At 46.4% G+C, this 18,642-nt stretch overlaps 1 protein-coding gene across 1 annotated transcript in view; it reads right to left on the reverse strand.

Annotated features, from left to right (window-relative positions):
* LOC122396188 (disintegrin and metalloproteinase domain-containing protein 10-like) overlaps positions 1 to 17,742 on the reverse strand; it is a 153,857-nt gene extending 136,115 nt beyond the window's left edge. Inside the window, exon 1 of the mRNA XM_043394366.1 lies at positions 17,630 to 17,742. Coding sequence (XP_043250301.1) covers positions 17,630 to 17,720 — 91 coding nt within the window. The 5' untranslated portion in view covers positions 17,721 to 17,742. The remainder of the gene's footprint in view (positions 1 to 17,629) is intronic.
* Between the last annotated feature and the right edge of the window lie 900 nt (positions 17,743 to 18,642).

Here is an 18,642-nt window from a genome sequence, read left to right on the forward strand (position 1 = left end):
AGCCCGTATAAAAGCGGCGTTTTACTTGACATTAAATAAAACAGGTACGACGAACGAAGTGAGAGATCGTAAAAGCGCTATTTATCACCGTGAATGAAAGTAATACGACGGGAGTGTCGTTCACGGTGCGTCCCATTTCCGTGGATGCGAAACAATTACGGTTTAATCGGAATTTCGTATCGTCTGAGTTTAAATTACGGCAGTGATATCGTTCGATAAATTTTTAAACGTATCGCGACCCTGATTAAACGTGCAAATTATGCGCGGTTTAATTTCAACCTCTAGACATTTAACGTCGTTCGCAGTAAATAACGAAACACGAAATTAAATTACATTTTCCTGCTCCTAAGCATCAAAGAGATTGTAATTAATATGTTATTAATTTTCTTTATATAAAGATCGCGAACTAGCGAGCTCCGACAAAAGACATAAAAATGCTGGATTTAAAAATCAAAGAATTAAATATTTCGTTTCTTTAAAGCACGCCAAAGAATCTACAAGCGGATCCAAAACGAAATTAATAATGCGTTAATTATTATCGAGTAACAATTTTCAACAAAGGGCACTCGAACAGGCAAAGGGAAACCTATTGAGCAAACAAAAGCCCTTTTTGTTTGCCATCCAGTCGAACTTCTCCCAGCTTTAGCTGATAAACAATTACAATTCCCCTCTTAATTCAAGTTGCTGGTGTCGAAGGATCGACTTTCACTCACAAAAACCCTTAATTATCTACGGGTTGCAGTAATTCGAGAACGAAAATTTTTAATACTTCCCAATTACACTGAGTAGTTCTTTACCATACTTGGTCAACTTTGTTTCCTCTTTTTTATTAACCGAGGAAGGAGAGTGTCTGAATTATTGAACGCAATTTTTAAAAGTGTTTCTCGTTGAACCGTGGCCGCGGATAAACCGAGGAAGATTTATTCCCCTGTGGGGAAATTCAGCTTCGTATCTCCTAATGGAAAAGTTAGCGTCTTAAGCTCGTCAATAAAGTGTACGGATACGCCTCGATCAAAGGGCGGTAACTTTCCATAATTGCCGCGCTCCCGCGAGCGTGCGATCGGGCGTTCGTGTGCGCCGAACAATAATCCGGCGAACGGGTAAACGTTTCTTTGCGAGCTCGAACTCGAACTGGGATTATCGCCTCGAAGCTTTTTCTTCGGGAGAGCATTAACGAATTGCGGGGAATTTCACAGTGCCCCGGTATCCGGGGGTTGAATTACCGCGAAAGGATGCACGTTAGATAGCAGCGGCTCTCAACGTAGATTCCTCCGGAACGTACAAAGCACCAAAAGGGAAATTAAATTGTCGTGCATAGAAATTCTACTCAAAAGTCCAAAGAACGTTTAATAAATTTCATTACGTTGCAAATTCAATGTATTCTAGATTAATTTCTTTACTTTGATACCGAGAATAACACAATGCTTTGAGGGACATTTCTATTCAACGAATCCTTCGTTCCGAGTTATTTAAAACTATTGTTCTCAAAACAACGCTGTTCAACAAATCTGAGAAAAAATGGACTATTTATCAAAAAATTTCACGAAAGCTATAAACTACAAATGTAATTATATGTTGTTGCGATGCGAATACCTCCATAGTTATTCCTAACGACGACGATTTTTAACGTTGCAACCTCAACAATATCCACGATTAATTTTGTTTTTAATGTAAAGTTTGCATCCCAAGCGTCTGATAGTTTAAAAAAGAAATCAGAAATCCAATTTTTAGAATGGATGACTAAGAGTGGTAAGAAAAAATTGCCCGTTGGGTGGTGTTCGCCCCCAGAGATTTGGTCAGCGCGTGGGAGTTCCGGTTCGGAGCAGGTAGAATTATCAATTTTCCGTGGGTGCACTTGCCCGTGACGCGAGGTGTCACTCGCAGGATGTACGATCGGGGGTCGCAGATGCGCTGGCGAAATATTTCGAAAAATAATGCCCCGCCGCGTCAGCAATGATATACATTAACAACAGCGTTTTTCCCGAGCCGTTACAGCGCAATCGGCGCGCGATTTCGTCGTCGCTCATCCCCTTCCCGTCGCGGGACACGTACACATCGTTGCTCGCAATTTTATTCGACCCGTCCCCCTCGATCCCCGACCCCTACAGCACGGTCGTTACCGCCAATTCGCATTATCCAATTTTTCGTGTGTCACGTACCGTGTCCTCGATTCGGTAGGTCACTTACTCGCTGCAATTACACGCGGCCCAGACCGCCGTTGCGCCCTTTTCGGCGTCGATGTTTGCAGAACGCGTCGATTTTCTCTCATTCCCACGCCCCTCCCCCCCCCAGCAGCCCCTACTCCATTCTCGGACTCCTTTCATTACTTTCCACCTCGCCTTTCCGTATTTTTTCTTTTATTTCTTCCCTTTACAATCTCCCTAATTTTCTCTCCTCCCCTGGCGCCCACTTTCAACCCCTCGCGCCCTCCCCTACAGATTCCCACTCCTCTCCCCACAGCTTTTTTAATGTTCACCCTCCCGCGTTTGGTCACTGTCTTTCTTGGTAACCTGTTCCTTCTAATTTTCCCTCCTTATCTTGGCACCCCCTGCATCTCTTTCCCATTTAACTTCGCCCTCCGCGAGTTTTCCTTTTCCTTTTGTTTCCAACCCGCCCCAGTTTTCGGCGTTCCATTCTTTTTGCCATACGTCCTTCTCTTTACTCGTGCCTTTCCTAATGTTCCGGGACCCCTTTTCCTTCCAACCCTCTCGCCGTTTCTTACTATTTTTTATCCCTTTTGATTCCCGTTCGCTGGCCTTTTCCGTTTCCATTACGTTTCAACCCGCTGCTCCGCAAACTCGCCCCCCGGACATGTTCGATTCCGCGTTGGAACAGCAACGAATTGTTCCTAATTTACAGCACGAACACCCCTCGGTGTCATTTCGAAAATAACAACGCTACACCCGTCCGCCATTTTTCTGCACCCCATTCCGACTCGTCTTTTCTATTCTCGCCATGGCGTTTGGCTGCCTTCGGCCCTTCCCTTCCGCCCTAGACACGCCGGTTCCACCCCCCCTGCGTTCAGCCCTTTGTCCGTCTTTTACTGCGAGACCGCGGATAAGGGTAGCGAAAGATGAAAATGAGAGGAAAGGGAACGGAGCCGAGGGGAGGGACAGAGAGCTCTCGAGGACGGGAAAAACGCGAGATAACGACGGCGTTGAGCCACAATCGCTCTGTCTATCGAGCTTCCTTTTTTTTTCGCCGCTGTTCGTTGGTCACGTATTTACCCCTTGGAAACGGTGAAAAGCGAAGGTTCTTTTTCTCCCGTTCCGGATGAAAAGCGGACTGACGTCGAGTCAGAGAAGAAGCAGGATCGTTTAATTAAAAGTCCAAGTGCTGAAATTTGTATTAACTCCCGGCTGCGCTGAAACTTCACCTCTTTCGTAAATTCATCGGAAAATGGGGAAGTTTCGATTAATTCTCCAGAGAATTAGAAAACTACGTTAAGATTAGCAAATATACAATTAAATAGGGGATAATTTTATTCTAATACGCCCACTTTCATGCTGATCACTGTTTAATTCTTCTCCAAACACGCGCCGCGAAGGTTTACATAGTTCGGGTCAAATTTCTGTTTGCAAAGGAGAGACACGAGCGGCCGGTTGCACTCTGCCCCTTGCGTAGCCAGTAAATTAAATAAATCCCACATAGTGTGCGCTTCTGTCCGACCGCACACTTTGTCAGCACGTTCAAGTTGGTAGAAAAAGTTCGTCGGTGTCTGTTTGCGTGTGGATGTGTACCTTGGGAGAGTTGTACAAGTTGGTCACTAACGTATTTGCGCGGATAAAACCGTAAAGGATGTCCCAAGTGTGAAACCGGCTTAAAGTTGTAGCAATCGAGCCTGTGTGCATTACGGTTTACAATTACGAAACCTTTGAAACTAAATATTTCCTTTCAAACGCACTTACGGTGGCCCTTGCGATGCAACGTACGTTTCAACCGTGCCTTTCAAGCTTCAGATTGGAGTGCATTAACCACCCCTCGTTCGTCTTTATCGTTCACGTAAAATTTAAAAATTGTACTAATTATTTCAGGTCACGGATTAACGTTTCGTTTAAAGAATATATACAGAGAGTTTTTGTACGTCTTGTCCCGCGATAAAAAAACAATTTCACGAAATTTATTAAAACGTGGAACCCATTGAATATATTCGAGGCATGATTGTATCCATGGAATTTTTAACAAAAGTTCCGCGAAGCGTATTCGTATTTCCAATTTAAATTTGATCCCGGGGCTATTGCTTCGTTAATTTTGAATAATCATATACAGGGTAGATTGCATTTATAATCGTACGGAAAAAGAAATTTGTCTAGCAAATTATTTTTTTCAATATTATAAACTAGCCCCAAGTAGTTGTACCCCTTTTTCAGTGTTCCGTTCGCCCTGCGTAAATCTCTACATTATTTAAACTTTTGACACTGACGACGTACGCTCGGTGCACCGTCGGATCGCATCCCTTCGCGAAAGTCACCCCTCGTCGTTGAAAATCCGCCGCAGTGGCGTATCGACTTTTTGCCGGTCCGCCGGAGAGAAGCAAGAATAACCCCCACCGTTACCCGGGGGCGGCGTGCCCGGGGAGGGGGGCGGGGAGGGGGGGCGGCGAAGAATCTCCTCCAAGACTTTTTCCATTTCCGTAAAGTTTTCTACTCTGACTACGACGTCTGAAAATCCGGACGGTCCACGCCGCCGCGACCTACGCTTCTCCTCTCGAGCGTAACAAAAACCTTTCGGTCTTTCGAAACGGGGGGGTGGGTTTCGTACGGAGGGGTATGTAGCCAGATTAGATTCGTTTCGAACCCGAAAGTGTATCCAGCGCCCCGGGTCGAATTAGCGGGCTCGATTTCGAACGGAAAGGCAAACACCGTAGGAACGAATGCAAACGTGTTGCGAGGTAGTTTTCGAGGCAATTTTTTTCCAAGGGTGGATCAAGCGAAGCAATTCGCCGCTTTCAAGAAGGCTTTCCACCGTGCATACTCTTCTTTGTTTTTTCTACGCTTTCGAGGAGCATTTTGTCTGCAAAGAGACTCTGAATCGCTCCGTGACGGGGGATTAGGGAAACGGTGCGTTGCCTGACATATGGTTGACTCGTACTACTTGCGTTCTACTGCTTCGCGTTTCGGCCAGATACCTTTGCATATTTCTGCGGATCTCGTATCGTTAACTTCTTCGGGCTTACTGTACACGTTGCTCTGGACTTTAAGATTAATGGAATATGTATATGTATTTTTGTAAAATAATAAACGTCGTGTTCGAACCCGCTTCTCAATCTGATCCGTCGTTTAGCTTTCAGGATCTTTAGACATCGCTATACCGTTTCGAACATTGATCGAGCACGTCGAATGGTCGACGTTCTACCGCGGCTGATTCATCATTTACCGACATCACTTACGTCGAAAGAGAGAAGCTTGTTAGAGGGTTCCCCTTTTGCAAACATGTAATCTGTAGTATACTTTTGCAACGCAGACTTTGACATTCAAGAAAATGCAATCTCTGGAGACCCCCTTCGGATTTACGTCACATTCTGTCAAAACATGTTATAATAAATTGATTAACCTTCTCAAGGAGCTTTTATGCGTCACGCGTAAAGCTAACTCATTAACGTCGCAAATTGCCATCATCAACGGAACATGCTTCGTCGATCGAAACACCAGAAGCATCGGAATTTCGCGTCGGCCGATTTATTATTGACTTGTACTACTGCGGTCCCGGTGCTAGTTCGCATAAATAAACGGTAACAGCACACATCGCGGCCTCTGTCACGTTTTTGACAGAATTCATCAAGCCACCAGCGCAGTCGCGTCGACAATGTCTCGCTGCTAAAATGAAAAATATGTTCCGGTAACGTGTTTTGTTCGTTCGGCCCCTTCCGTGTCTGTCAAATTGAGTCACATTTGCGTGGCTCGTCGATAAGTGAAAAATGATCCAACCGGAAATTTAGGTTAACGTCGGCCGTGCTGGGAACGACTGACTTCGGTAAATTTTGCGTTTGACAACAATGAGAGACACCATCAATCTCGCGGCAATTTCGCCCAGCATTACGCCGCGTAATAAAATAATGCACCAATGAATTTCCAGGGTGCGAGTGTCCAATTCCTGCGGACCATCAAACGCGTGCTTTCGCGCGCTACCTTGGTTAACGACCAACCACGCGACAAACCGATAACAATGTACAAATTTCAATTAGCATTCGATGGCACGAGTGTATTTAATTGTTGCTCCAACTACCGCCGTTTGTGACTTCGCCGGGAGCCGCTCGACCGGTCAGATTTCCTGATATCGATTGGGATTCCTTTTCTCGCGAAAATGAACCGTCGACGATTTTCCGAAATTTAGCACCGCGGGGCTTGAAAAGTTACAGGGGTGGTTAACATTGTACCGAGCGAACTTTTTTGACCCCTATGAAATTTAAGAGAGCGTCCCCGCAATACGGGGTAGTTAAGGGTTAGAAACGTGTCCCTTTTAGCTCTGTTTTCACCCCTATAATCTACATACGGGGTCCTTCCCAACGACACGATTGAAATTTGCACGCGCGTCGTTTCAAAGGATATTTAGTCGCATAATATACGAACGATGGAACATTTCCCTGTACGATTTTTTTCCAGTTTCGCTTGGAACAGAGCTGTGCCTTGGCCTAACTGCTGGAATCATTTTGCATAACTTGAACGAGCACGGTCTATTCGATAGAAAGGTTCCACCGTCGGGGAAGCTTCGACGTAACGGATCTGAAACGAGGGGTATATTTACGAATTTATAATGAAGAATCGGTGCACGCGATCGGTTTCAAATTTGCCATACACGTGCACGGACTTCCGAGAAATGCCTAGGAATTTTTGTACGTTGATGGAATTATCAGTTTTTTGGAAAATAAATTTTATATAACAGCGTCCATAAAAAGTGACATAACCCTGTGTAATTAATTTCATATATTTATGAATGACAGAAAAAACTGTTGGAGGTATCGTAATTATTTAAATATCTCTAATGAGCGAACATATTCTACAAAAGCTATTATAATTTCAAGCCGACAGCTTTATTCCTATCCGAGGTATCGCTTTCGTAAGTTCGGGAAACGTGATTTCGAGATAAACGGCTTTAAAGTTTCGACGAACAAGATCAGAGCCTACAGATAGCGAAATTTAAACTCCTCTAATTTTCCCTGGATGTTAGATCACCTGGATCCGTTCGTCGACGCGTATTTCGTGCTCCAAAAATTTACAGAAAATACGTAAAATGGAAAAACCGATTCCTCGGAGTCCCAGACTGGTCCAACCTCTTAAAGAAAAATCAACGCAGCACGCGCAAAGGGTGGCTACTCTCGTCGAACGTACGTGACAACTGCTGGAGAGGGAGGGTCACATCGTAAAAATTCATGGTCGAAATTTACGAGGGTGGAGCCTCGAAATTTTCCAGCTAACGATCCGCTTCGAGGGGCGCCAGGGTGGAAAATGGGGGGTAAAGGGTCGCGAGAGCTCGCCAGTTTTATTGGAGGCTCGTTTATGAGCCGTTTGCTGGCCGCTCTTTTACGAGCTATCGATAAATAAGCGGGCCCGCTCATGCGATAAAAGCGGAACGGTTGCGTCCGGACTATGTCACCGCATCGGGAGGAATTAGAGAATCGTAATTGCGAATTCTCGCCGGACCGCTGGCCCCTTCCCTTCTCTCCATCAACCTCTCCCCTCCCCCTCGCGTTGCGTCGATTAAATCGGACCAGCCATCCGAAAAAGTTGTCGAGCTTCTTTCGATCGCGTCCCTAACACGGCACTTTGCCACGTAACGTTTACTCCGCGGGGGGGGTGGTTTTTACGAAACGTTTCGCAGCACGGAAATTAGCTTTCGAAATCTCCAATTAAACAAGACGACCACGAACACATCGTTGGATCTCTAAAATTTTAATTCAAAGTTCTTTTGTATTAGCCACAACGATAGCCCGATTTACGAGGGGAGTTTAAACGCCTCTTTAGCTCCACGTGCATTCAGGGCCATTTTAAATTAATTAACTTAATGAATGGAATCCTCAGAATAATTTATTGAATTTATCGAGCACACAGAGAAACGGACGTAGCCTCGTTATAATTTAATCGAGAACACAGGAATAATTGCGATTGTTCAATTTGAGAACTGTATTTTTACAAGGAGCAGAAAGGGGTGGGGAGAGGGGCAGAGCGGTATGCGAAATTGAAATTTACGTGGAGCTTTCTGGAGGATTGATTGCTCCAGGAATTAAACGCGGACGAGAAAGAACCGAATTTTAATGCGGTAGTGGGTGCTCCGCAGCGTTGGTCTGGCTAACGTCAGTCACTATCTACTTAAGAAGTTTGATCGAGCTCCTTAATTGGAAGAACGAATTTTCCATCAATTCACCAAGCCCAGGTAACGCTTCAACGAAAGCAAATAAGTCCGTTGGAAGTATTAGCTTAAACAAATGCAAACGTTCGTAGCAATTTTGTTGTAAAACCCTCAACATCGAAATCAATACAAAATTTAATTAAAAATCCAGTTTTTCGATAAAAAAAAAAAGGGGGTATAAAATTTCTACGTACGCGGCGTCTATTTTTTCCTCCCATTTACGTGGATATTGCAGCGCATTCTTGGAGAATATAAACAGTTATTTATTAAACGAATCAGTATAAAGGATTCCAGATTATATTTATTGGATTAAATGGTTCGCTCGAACGGCTTGAAAATTTCAGTATTTCCGGACGAGATACTACGATTCCGAAATTAACGAACCGCTCGCGATATACTAACGGGTCATTCCATGATTTTATATCGACGTCCTCGACAACATCCTCGTTAAAATCACGAAAGCCCAGACTATTTGCTATCATCGCTCGTAACGTTCGTAACTTTTCAAACTCTCCAGTGCTATTTCACCGGGCCGTTTAAACCATAACGACTGCCCGTACACGTTGTATTTAATTCCATCGGCGCAAAAATGATTCAACGGATTTCTCGGTGGTGCGCGATTTTTCGTCAATATTTTCTAAAAAACTTTCGAATCTTTACTAACGACCCAACTACACCGTTTCGTAATAATGTTCCACAAAAATACAAAAAAACTTTCGAGCGAAATACAAACACATTCAGTGTTTTAATTAAATCTGGAAAAAAGTAAACCCACTTACATTTCACGAGATGAATTTTGCAGCTTTACTGCAACGTTGCTAAGTAAATTTTCGCTGACAAAGAAGAGGAGGTATCTTTAATTTAGCTAATAATTATAATCGAGTGCCTCATTATCCATCCGCCACTTAACCGATGCAACGCTCTTTCTCTTTGGGTTTATGCAAAACACTGGAATTGTCTCTGGATACTTAAAGGAGTTACCTATAGCATCCTTGATCCCCGAGAGCATCAAGATCTGTCACGATAATCCGCAATCTCCTTTGCGTTCGAGTTGGAGGAGCTTCAACGAGGCTTTTACCGTTCTATTCTGCTAACAGTAAGCTGCAGTCATTTTCACAAAGGGTTGCATTATTTTTTCCTCCCGCGGGAGCATTGCTTTGTAAAATTACGCGGGGATTTGACAACCCTCGGCGCACCGGACGAAGTAGTAAATAAGTTGTACGTACACTCGAAACTACACCGGTTCGTTTCGAAGCCTGGTCCGCTAGTTTCCGCAAGGATTTTCCCCGCCGCGTTTAATCGAATACGGGCCAAATTAATTAGAGTCCGAGCAACAATTTCGACGAACGCTGGGCTGGAAATAATCCCGCGACGCGAGGAGTGAAAAAAAAATTAAACGAAAGCAAATTAAGTATCCCCGAGCTGGCCGTGAGAGCCTTAGAAACACGGAAACGGAACTCACCCCGTGTAAAATATACACGAGAGTCCGCCTCGTAAGAGGTTTACCGTGGGAAACGATGGTGCACGAGTGCCCTGCTCGTCGAGAGATATCATAACGTGCTTGCAGGTGCCAATTACGGGCGCATAATGAGATCGGAAGTGGCCTCCGTCAATTATTAACCCCATTTCCCTTTCGGCGTCCTTGCGTTTCGTCCCCGAGGGTTCTCGAGACGTCTCCGCTCACGGAAGCGTCCCTTAGTTCTCTCCCTCCTCGTCCTCGTCTAGGCACTGATTAAATTAAATCACGCTCATAGCACGACGTGCATCCAACGGCGTCCTTTAATCGAATCCAGCCCCGTTAATACGCTGGCGAAACTTCGTAACGAATTAAGAAACTGGGACCAACTCCTGACCCTGATAGGCTGACGCCTCCTGCACGGGGCTTGTTTCAGACCCTTTTAAGCGCACTAATATGATAGTCGAATTATGGTCGTAACGGAGACCGATTCACTTAGCATTCGTTCCTTTGTTACGGTGATTAATTATTTTACGATAGGGGTGAGTGCTAATTCCCAAAAAATATAAGAAATACTTCGTTTATATTTAGGAGTCGAGACAAGCCTCTAGAAACAGTGCAAATTTTGTTTAAATTTATCTAAAAAGTATTCACGTATCGCCCTAATATTTGGATGTAAACAGATTCGATTATGGTAGAACAAACGATCGGTAGCGTTATTCGAGGCACTTGATTCTTGAGACGCGAGGATGGAATTCATCCCGCGTATTCCTCATCGCGTATGCAACAATTCAGCAGAAGCTCGCGGTTCTCTTTTCTCCGGGTACACGAGACCCAGAGAGATGAGCGCAGGCGGAGTCGCGGGTGCAATAAACGTAAAAATGTGCCAACACGTAGCGGGGGTGAGAAACGAGACGAAAGATTTAAAACGAAACGCACCGTCATCGGACCCGGATATCTTCGCGAGTACTTGCAAAGGAGACTTTATGTTTTTAGTAGGGCGAATAAAGCGATACGAACCTACTCAGCTCGACCTAACCTTGCCTCAAATAGCCTGGTGCACCTAACTTGCTTCGGCACGTACTTGAGAAACCCAACCTAACCTCGACTCCGATAGCCTAGCTTACAAAAGTTACTTCACAATTACTGGAAATTATTCAACGAAAGCAATTTTCGTAAAAATCGATAGAGTCTGTCGAATCCAGGGCTCTGTATTTTCGAAACGATTTCGAAAACAGGATAGTGATGACTTAAGCCCACCCTATTTTCGCGCGGGCTGCAACATATTTCAATTTGAACAAAATCCCCGCGCCGTCGAGCACAAAAGCTATCGATTTAGCGTGGAACGACCCATTGCTAACCCACTATTCGAAGCGGCAGTCGCGTGCAATGACTGTTCCACGAACGGGCGAAAAAGGTTCGTTTTGAATGGTCAGAGCCACAGTAGCCTCTTTTTCCACGGATAACGATGCTTTTAGAGGAGACCACTATTGAGGAAAAGAGTTGATCCGTTGGGAAGTGGAGGTTTAGCGCTTCCGAACTACACGAGTTTACGCTTCCGTTTCTCGAACCGAAAGGAAGCGCATCCGGTGATCCTCGGAAATTCCGGTTGCTTGTTACGATCAACAGCCACGAGAATATTCGAGAAACTCCTCCAAGACGGAGACGCAGGACTTCTATTTGAAGCTCGTTAAGAGCCTCTCGAAATTTTTCCTTCGAACGAGCTTCTCGTCGATCCCCCACTCGAGAGGGCTGTTTCTCTCGACGCGACGGAAGATCTTTCAGCGGTCGGTGAAAAAGCGCGGAAACCGGGATCGAAAATATAAGGAGCCACGACGTCCTTCATCCCCCTTGAGTTATGCACTCGCCCCTCGTTTTGTATGCCGGCTGACGAGGTGATAAATAATTTATTCGACGCAACTAACGTACTCCCCCCCCGAGGGAGAATTGAAATTTAAGTTCAGGATTCTTAAAAATTATAACAGGGGTGAATTAGGAACGCCTTGGGTGTGTTAATATTGCTCAAGATCGTATTAACAAAGTATTCAATCGATTAGATGCGTAGTAGGATACAGAGGACAGGTTACACAGCTGGCTGGATAAGTTGGTTAAGTGTATCCTGATTAGTTCTAGATTAAGACTGGTTTAGTCGTCGATTAAGTTTAGATAAAACGAGCCACGATTAGACGTATCATCAGGTGTAGATACAGCGAGGTACCACCAAATTGATCGTACAGCAGGCGAAAGTGAGAAGCACTATTGTATTTGGTATTCTTACGAGGCTGCTGACATCGTTCCCTATCTCTTCCAGCCTTCTTGGCAATTCCCTACTTTTCCCTATTGATTAGATTATCACGTGAATATGCAATCGCGCGTCCCGCTGCCATGGCAACTCCGTTTTGATACTCCCTATTAGTCGTTCGGCGTTTCCGTGTCGCGGAATATTATCGTTCGCCATTACTTCTCGCGCGGGCCTGGCTGCGAACGATAACAGGCGAGAAGAAAGGAGAGAAGAATGGCGCGACGCCTCGCTGTGCGTCGATTTCGCTCGCCAATGACTCAGAAGGAATATAGTTCGAAACCTCGCGACGGTTTCCACGATAAGACGCGTTCCTTGTTGGGTTAAAAACGAACGATCCGAGGTAAACGAGCAAAGGTCGGTTTCGAAGATTTGGGAACCGGACGTTCGTTGTTTTTTCTTGTCGGCGGCGTTCTTGCGAGGCGCAAACGGGTAAATTGGAGAGCAGCGTGCAACAGTAACTGCGCTCGGTCTTTTCGCGTTTCCGATGGCTCTTCTGCGCTCGCAGCTGCCACCGCGCGATAAGAGGATTTCACAATATCGAGTTACGAGCGTGTGCAAAGTCGTTACATCGGGGTCGAGTGCCATTCGAGGGCCCTTTATTCCGTGCGAGCACTGCCAGGAGCAGCCACCTTTCGAGACGTTCTTCCCTCTTCTGTCTGCGACCTCCTTGTGACACGGTTCTTCGAAAAACCGAGGACCCTTCAACTGAACCGGTTCACGATAACACAGCCCGTTTTGTTTCTTCCCGATCCGTGTCGCGTGGAGAACCCGAGAACAGTTCGCGAGCAACGGCAGCCTCAACGCGATACTTATTAACCCCTCGTCCGGTAGCTCAACCCTGTTCCACCGATACATTTTCCTGATTGCCCGGGGAAAAATTCTTCCATCTTTTGTTCGCGACGCGTTTATTACGTAATATAGAGTACGTAGGTATTTACAGACACTTTGTAACGCGGACAGTTCTATTCAAGACCGCAGCAGGAATTATAGCGAACAGTAATTCAACGTTTATTTGTGGGTCTAGCCTTTAACTACCTAGCCAGCGCGCGACCGGATTCAACCGTCGTGCCGAGCGTGCTCGCTTCCGGTGGATGCTGCGTCTCCGGAAACCGGAGCTTGCAATCGCTCTTGATCGACCCGGAAAAAATCATGCCCGCTAACACGGTCTACGAGAAAGCGATTTTCGGTGTAATAACTCGATTCGCGTGTTTCTTTCCGGCTATGGCGTAACGATCGTTGCTCCAGCGGCTCGGTTACTCGTTCGAGCGAGAACGATTCGATAAGACGTACGTATCCGCGCCTCGTCCCGGGATAAGTGCTCGCACGAACGTCATCTCGACCGTATGAATATGCAGTTTTATATTCAGCCGTCGCGACGCGGTCGCAACTTCTGCCTCTGTGGAGCCATCAGCGTCGCGACGACGGCGTTAACCGACGCCGCTATCTTCGGTTCGTATAATCTTCCCGGTGGCAGCGTTTGGTGCCACCTTGATTTTTCCCATGAATTACGACCGACGCTGTTCCCTTTATTTAGCCGCTGCTCGACTTTCAAAGTGTCGGATTTGCTCGGGCCAGCGACCAGACTTTGTCTTTTAACTAGCCCCTCGGCTTTGTACGTTCGAGTTCCACGCGAGGACTCCCAGTTATTCTTGAGGGAAAACTTTTTTTCGCGTTCAAACAAAGACCGTTTCCGTCTTTCCCTCGAAGCGTGGAAAGCGAATTAACGAAACACGGAAATGTTAATCGAAGACGCAGCGACCAGATGACTGACCAATAACGATCTAATTTCACTCGACGTTGGTGAAATTGCGCGTTTCTCAAACGACGTCATACCGTTTCAAACTTATCGGTATGCTGGATCAACGTTGTACAATGATGCTTCAACGTCAGTGAGACTGTGCGTCCGATCAGTGGTTCACTGATATCACTTATTGGCCATGGTAATGTCTGATCCGCGACGACCTAATTCCACCGCTCTCTGGTAACTACGTTTGATATTGTTTGACCAATGATGGTGTATTACTACTCAGCATCTATTGCAACGTCCAACTAATGACGGTGTTTTAAGTAGCTTGTTAACGAATTACCTCCTGTCTGACCAGTCGCGTGTTCATACTACTTGTTTGCAAGGCGACGTTGTTCCCGATCAAAATATCGTCAGAATTCATCGATATCGTGTACCGAAAACGATGTAATGTTTTCAACCAGACCACTGTATCGATCTTTTGTCCATCGGGCAAACGGTTCGACGGTCATTAGTCGAATTCGCGAAACATTGACGTTGCCTTGGACGAACCGGTCAGAGAGTAACGAATGGCCGTGTTGGCCCCGGAGTGCATTAGCTGCCACAAAAATATGCAATTTTACGGGCGGTACGTGGGTTGTGCAGTTCCGTGATACACAGCCTCGTATCATTACGGGTTGCGGCCGCGTTTGGCTTGCACTCGTGACGCAAAGTAGACACCCATGCGAAAGCACAGACGTCAGTTTCCTCCCTCCTTCGAGATATAATTCATCGACGCTGGATTCTCGTACAATATTTATCAACGTTCCTTGAATAATCCTCGACTCCGGGTAAACACTTGACATCGATTTTCTCTCGCCGCGTGATGAAACGGTTGCACGGCGATTCTAGTTCGTTCGTCGGGAACCCCGCGTAGGAAAAACCGAAGCCTCAAAGGCACGAAACGACGGGTGTTGCAAAGAATTTGCCCAAAATGGGCGCGGAATTTGCAGCGAACGCCAATGAAAGAGTTCGCCTCTCCATTTTCTAGTCCGCGCCAGGGATCGTTTATTCCGACGTCGATGCCCCGAAATGCTCCACTCGCTATTTTTCCATTCGTACGACCGAGCGTTTAAATTTATCCTCTGCCTAGATATTAGCTGCTGAAAAATAAATCAATTGACAATTCGAAAGCTGTTTGGCAAAAGGTTGGAAATCCCTAAATAAATCGAACTCTAACGGAACCTAAAAGAAAGCAGGAATCTGGACGGTGAATTTGGAGTATTAATAAAAAAAGATGGGATAAATTTTTCTCTGTTGTCGCATCGGTTGCTCATCTGAGAGAAACTTGTCCGAATTAGAGCCAGCATCACCGAAGGACGTATTGCTCGACAGGCCGTAATGAAATTGTTCCGTTTGCCGCTCTAATTGCGCCGGCATTTTTCGCGTAATGCGAAAGCACGTCGCGACGAGAGGACCGATATTAAATTTTTACTTTGCTGCGCGAGATAACCCCTCCAGCTTGCCGCGGCTGGTTAAATATTTATCGTCGTGGACTGCTTGATTTTGCGCGGCCGAGCCTCGTAGAAATTAATGTAAGGCCAATTAAAAATTGTAATGTGTACAGTTTAAATAACATCTGAGTGGAATCAGGGTCAACGATGTTGCATAAAAAACCTTTAAGCCGAACCGTTTCAAATTACCTCGAAAATAGATCGTGTCGCTTATCGATTAGTTACTCCCGGGGCTGGCTTAATAATTGTTAACGGATTAATAAAAGAGGGAATATCTCCGTCGATACGAGGAACGAGACTCGTCGGAGCGATTCTCGAGACGAACGCTCGGGGAGCATCGTCGCGTCGATTAATTTCCGACACGCGAAAAACAAATCTGGACGCAGTCCGCCTGGTCGAAGGCGCGGGCGGAGGGGTGAATTTTTCCACGGACGCGGACGAAACGACAACAATGTCGACACGAGTCGGTTGGCCTCGCGCGACGTTGAATCCTGATGGACTAATTCCCGGAATGGAGGCGCGCGATTGCGCGAGCAAAGCCGCGTAATAGCGCGAGCGACGCGTTTGCGAAATCGAGCGTGCCTTTCCACTCGGTGCGCCGCTCGATTTACCGCCGGTTCGTGTCTTCATTTCCATCCGCCAGGACCCGGAGAACTGGCTGGCGCAATAAAGGAAACGCCGCCATCGATACTCGAGGACTCGAGGAAACTGTCTAGCGTTCTTTGTGTACCTTGACGTGGAATAGTTTCCCGTCCACCCACGACGCCGGTATAGCGAACGTAACATGAACTTTAATGTCCGTTCGTTCGAAAGAAAGCGAAACGAGTTCGATGTTTGCGTGCAAATTGAAAGGAAGGTCCACGTCTGGCCATAAATGGGTGCGTACTACTTGCACTTATTATTCATGGCGGGCATTAGAGGCGCGGTAATTGGTAATCGAATGGAACGATAAGTGGGAATAGTGTTTATGCGCAAATTGAAATCAAGACGATGTCTGACCATATACGGGTGCACGCTACTTGCGCTTATTATTTACCGCAGACATCAGAGATCAGAGACGCGGTAATTGGTAATCGAATGGAACGTACGAGGGAGGAAAAGTGGCGAATAGTCGAGTCGAGAGGTTGTAAGGGACCGTGGAAAAATATCGAGGAAGAAGTCAAATTTTCTCTCGCGGTGCTTCAGCAGTTCTCGTCCCCCGGCCGTCGCGACTGACGGAGGAAGTGAAATGCGGCATGAAGATTCCCAGAAAAACGTCGAGCAACTTTTCCACAGCGGATTACCAGCGTTGCGAAATGGAATAACTTTTTCCCCTCGTTGTTAAGCCGTTATCGTTCGTCTCTTTTATCGTGGAGTATTTTAAATTACGGTCTTCGCATCGGCCGTAAAACTACAGTCTGCCAACAGCGCGCGGAGAGACGGGAATGCACGGGGGGTGAAAGGGAGGGAGTGAGGAAAGGAACGGGATTGCCGCCCTCTAGTTGGGGCTCCTGTAATTTCGATGAAAAAAGGACTGTCGGGAGAAAAAAGTTGCAACAAACTTCCGAGTTTCCATTAAACCGCATCGCCGGGACGAACGCACGATCGCGATATGAAAGAGGAACGAAGAAGCATTGCGATAAATGACAAAGAGCAGAGAAATGACAAGTAGATAGACCGCTGCCTGTCTTGGAATTACCGCGGTAACCGTGGCAGTTGCATTTACTTTTGCCGACGGGTGGAAAATCTACCAAGATCCCCCAGTAATTGCAGAACTCAAAAAGACGCGACACAGTCTATTTAGAAGTCTGGTCTTTTGCTCCATAATTTCACTGACATTTCATAAAAACTTGTAACGAGCTCTGGAAGTACTTCCTCTGTGCCGGTCATGGTAAAAATAAATCCTATGGACGCGAACGGTATGGGACTTTTAATGAAAATTTGTACGGTTGATGAAGATGGTACGAGTCTGGGACTGAGAAAACTTTGAAAGTGTGTTGCATTTACCGATACAATCGAGAGAAATATTTTTCAATTTAGTGCAACGCTGCTCGAGGAAAACTTAGCGTCCGACCATATACGACCTCGTACTACTTAAATTTCATGTACGCGCTCTTGATCGATTGAGAAAATTGAAACTGTTGGGAATCGTTCGACTGTTTAATTCTCAAGTCTATGGGTGTCCTGTTCCCTTAAATTTTCTCCGATTCATCGGCTCCAAAAATCCCGTACAACCGCATAATCGTTCCCTGCAGCCTGGTCTCGGTAAAAACGAGCAATAAGACACAGCGAGCAGATCGGGCACTTACCTTTGTGCGGTATTAGCGGCCAGGGATGTAACGGGGAGCCGGCAACCAGCCAGACACATGCCAGCAACACTCCGAACATTTTCACCCCCATCCACTTCGGACAGACGGAAACTTCCCTGCTTGTCCTCTCGCCTGCTCCTCCTCCTCTTCAACTTGCTCGTTCACGTTGCAGTTCGTTCTTCCCTTCTACCCTTCTTCCTCCCATGAATCCCTTCCTCCCTCTTTGTTTTTAGCTCTCTTCCACTTTTCACCCTCCTACCCCGCCCTGCTCCAAGAGGGTCCCTTTAATGTCTCAGTTTTCCTTTTTCTTCTGCTCCTCTTACTCCCGCGATCATCCGCCTCCCCCTATTTCTCGTCTCTTCAAACTCTCGCGTAACCAACCCCCTCCTAGGGGGAGTAAACACCACCGAGTCCGGGCCGACCACGGACGTAGCAAGTCCCGCGACCGTGCACCGTGTCTCAAACCAGCGTCATAGTCCGTGCAACTCCACCCTGTGCCGTGTGTTGCTCTCGTCCCTTAAAGGCCTCAACCCTCACGCACGATTTGCACGGAGTTTAATCGTCTCAAGGCGTTTGTTATCCTAGGATTCGACTGGCCAACTGTGCACGGGCTCCAAACATCCCTTGATGCGCGAAAACTTCGGTTCCGATATCTTTCTCAGGATTTACTTTCTACCAGAAACGAGCTCGCCGTTAACTCCAAGCCACGTATCGTATCGTCGAACAGAGGTTGCCGTCTCTATGGGCCGTGCATTTCCTGGAATATGTAGCTGGTATCCCGGCCGCGTTTGTGCGGATGCTCTCGGATTGGAAATAAATTCCACTTCGAGGGAGCACAGAGTGGAAAGAATTGGATGCACGGGACAACTTCAGGGAGATACGCCCCCGCAATGGATTCGCGAACCGATCTCCCGAGCATCCCGGACGACTCGTTGGACGCTGTTAGAAATCGCCGTTGCGCCTACCGGAAATTGAGGAATAGCATCGAGCGCACGGGCTGCTCTTGTTCATCT

The sequence above is a fragment of the Colletes gigas genome, unplaced genomic scaffold, assembly GCF_013123115.1.
Source record: "Colletes gigas isolate AHSC1104 unplaced genomic scaffold, ASM1312311v1 Colletes_gigas_Sc00007, whole genome shotgun sequence".
In the NCBI taxonomy this organism is placed as follows: domain Eukaryota; kingdom Metazoa; phylum Arthropoda; class Insecta; order Hymenoptera; family Colletidae; genus Colletes; species Colletes gigas.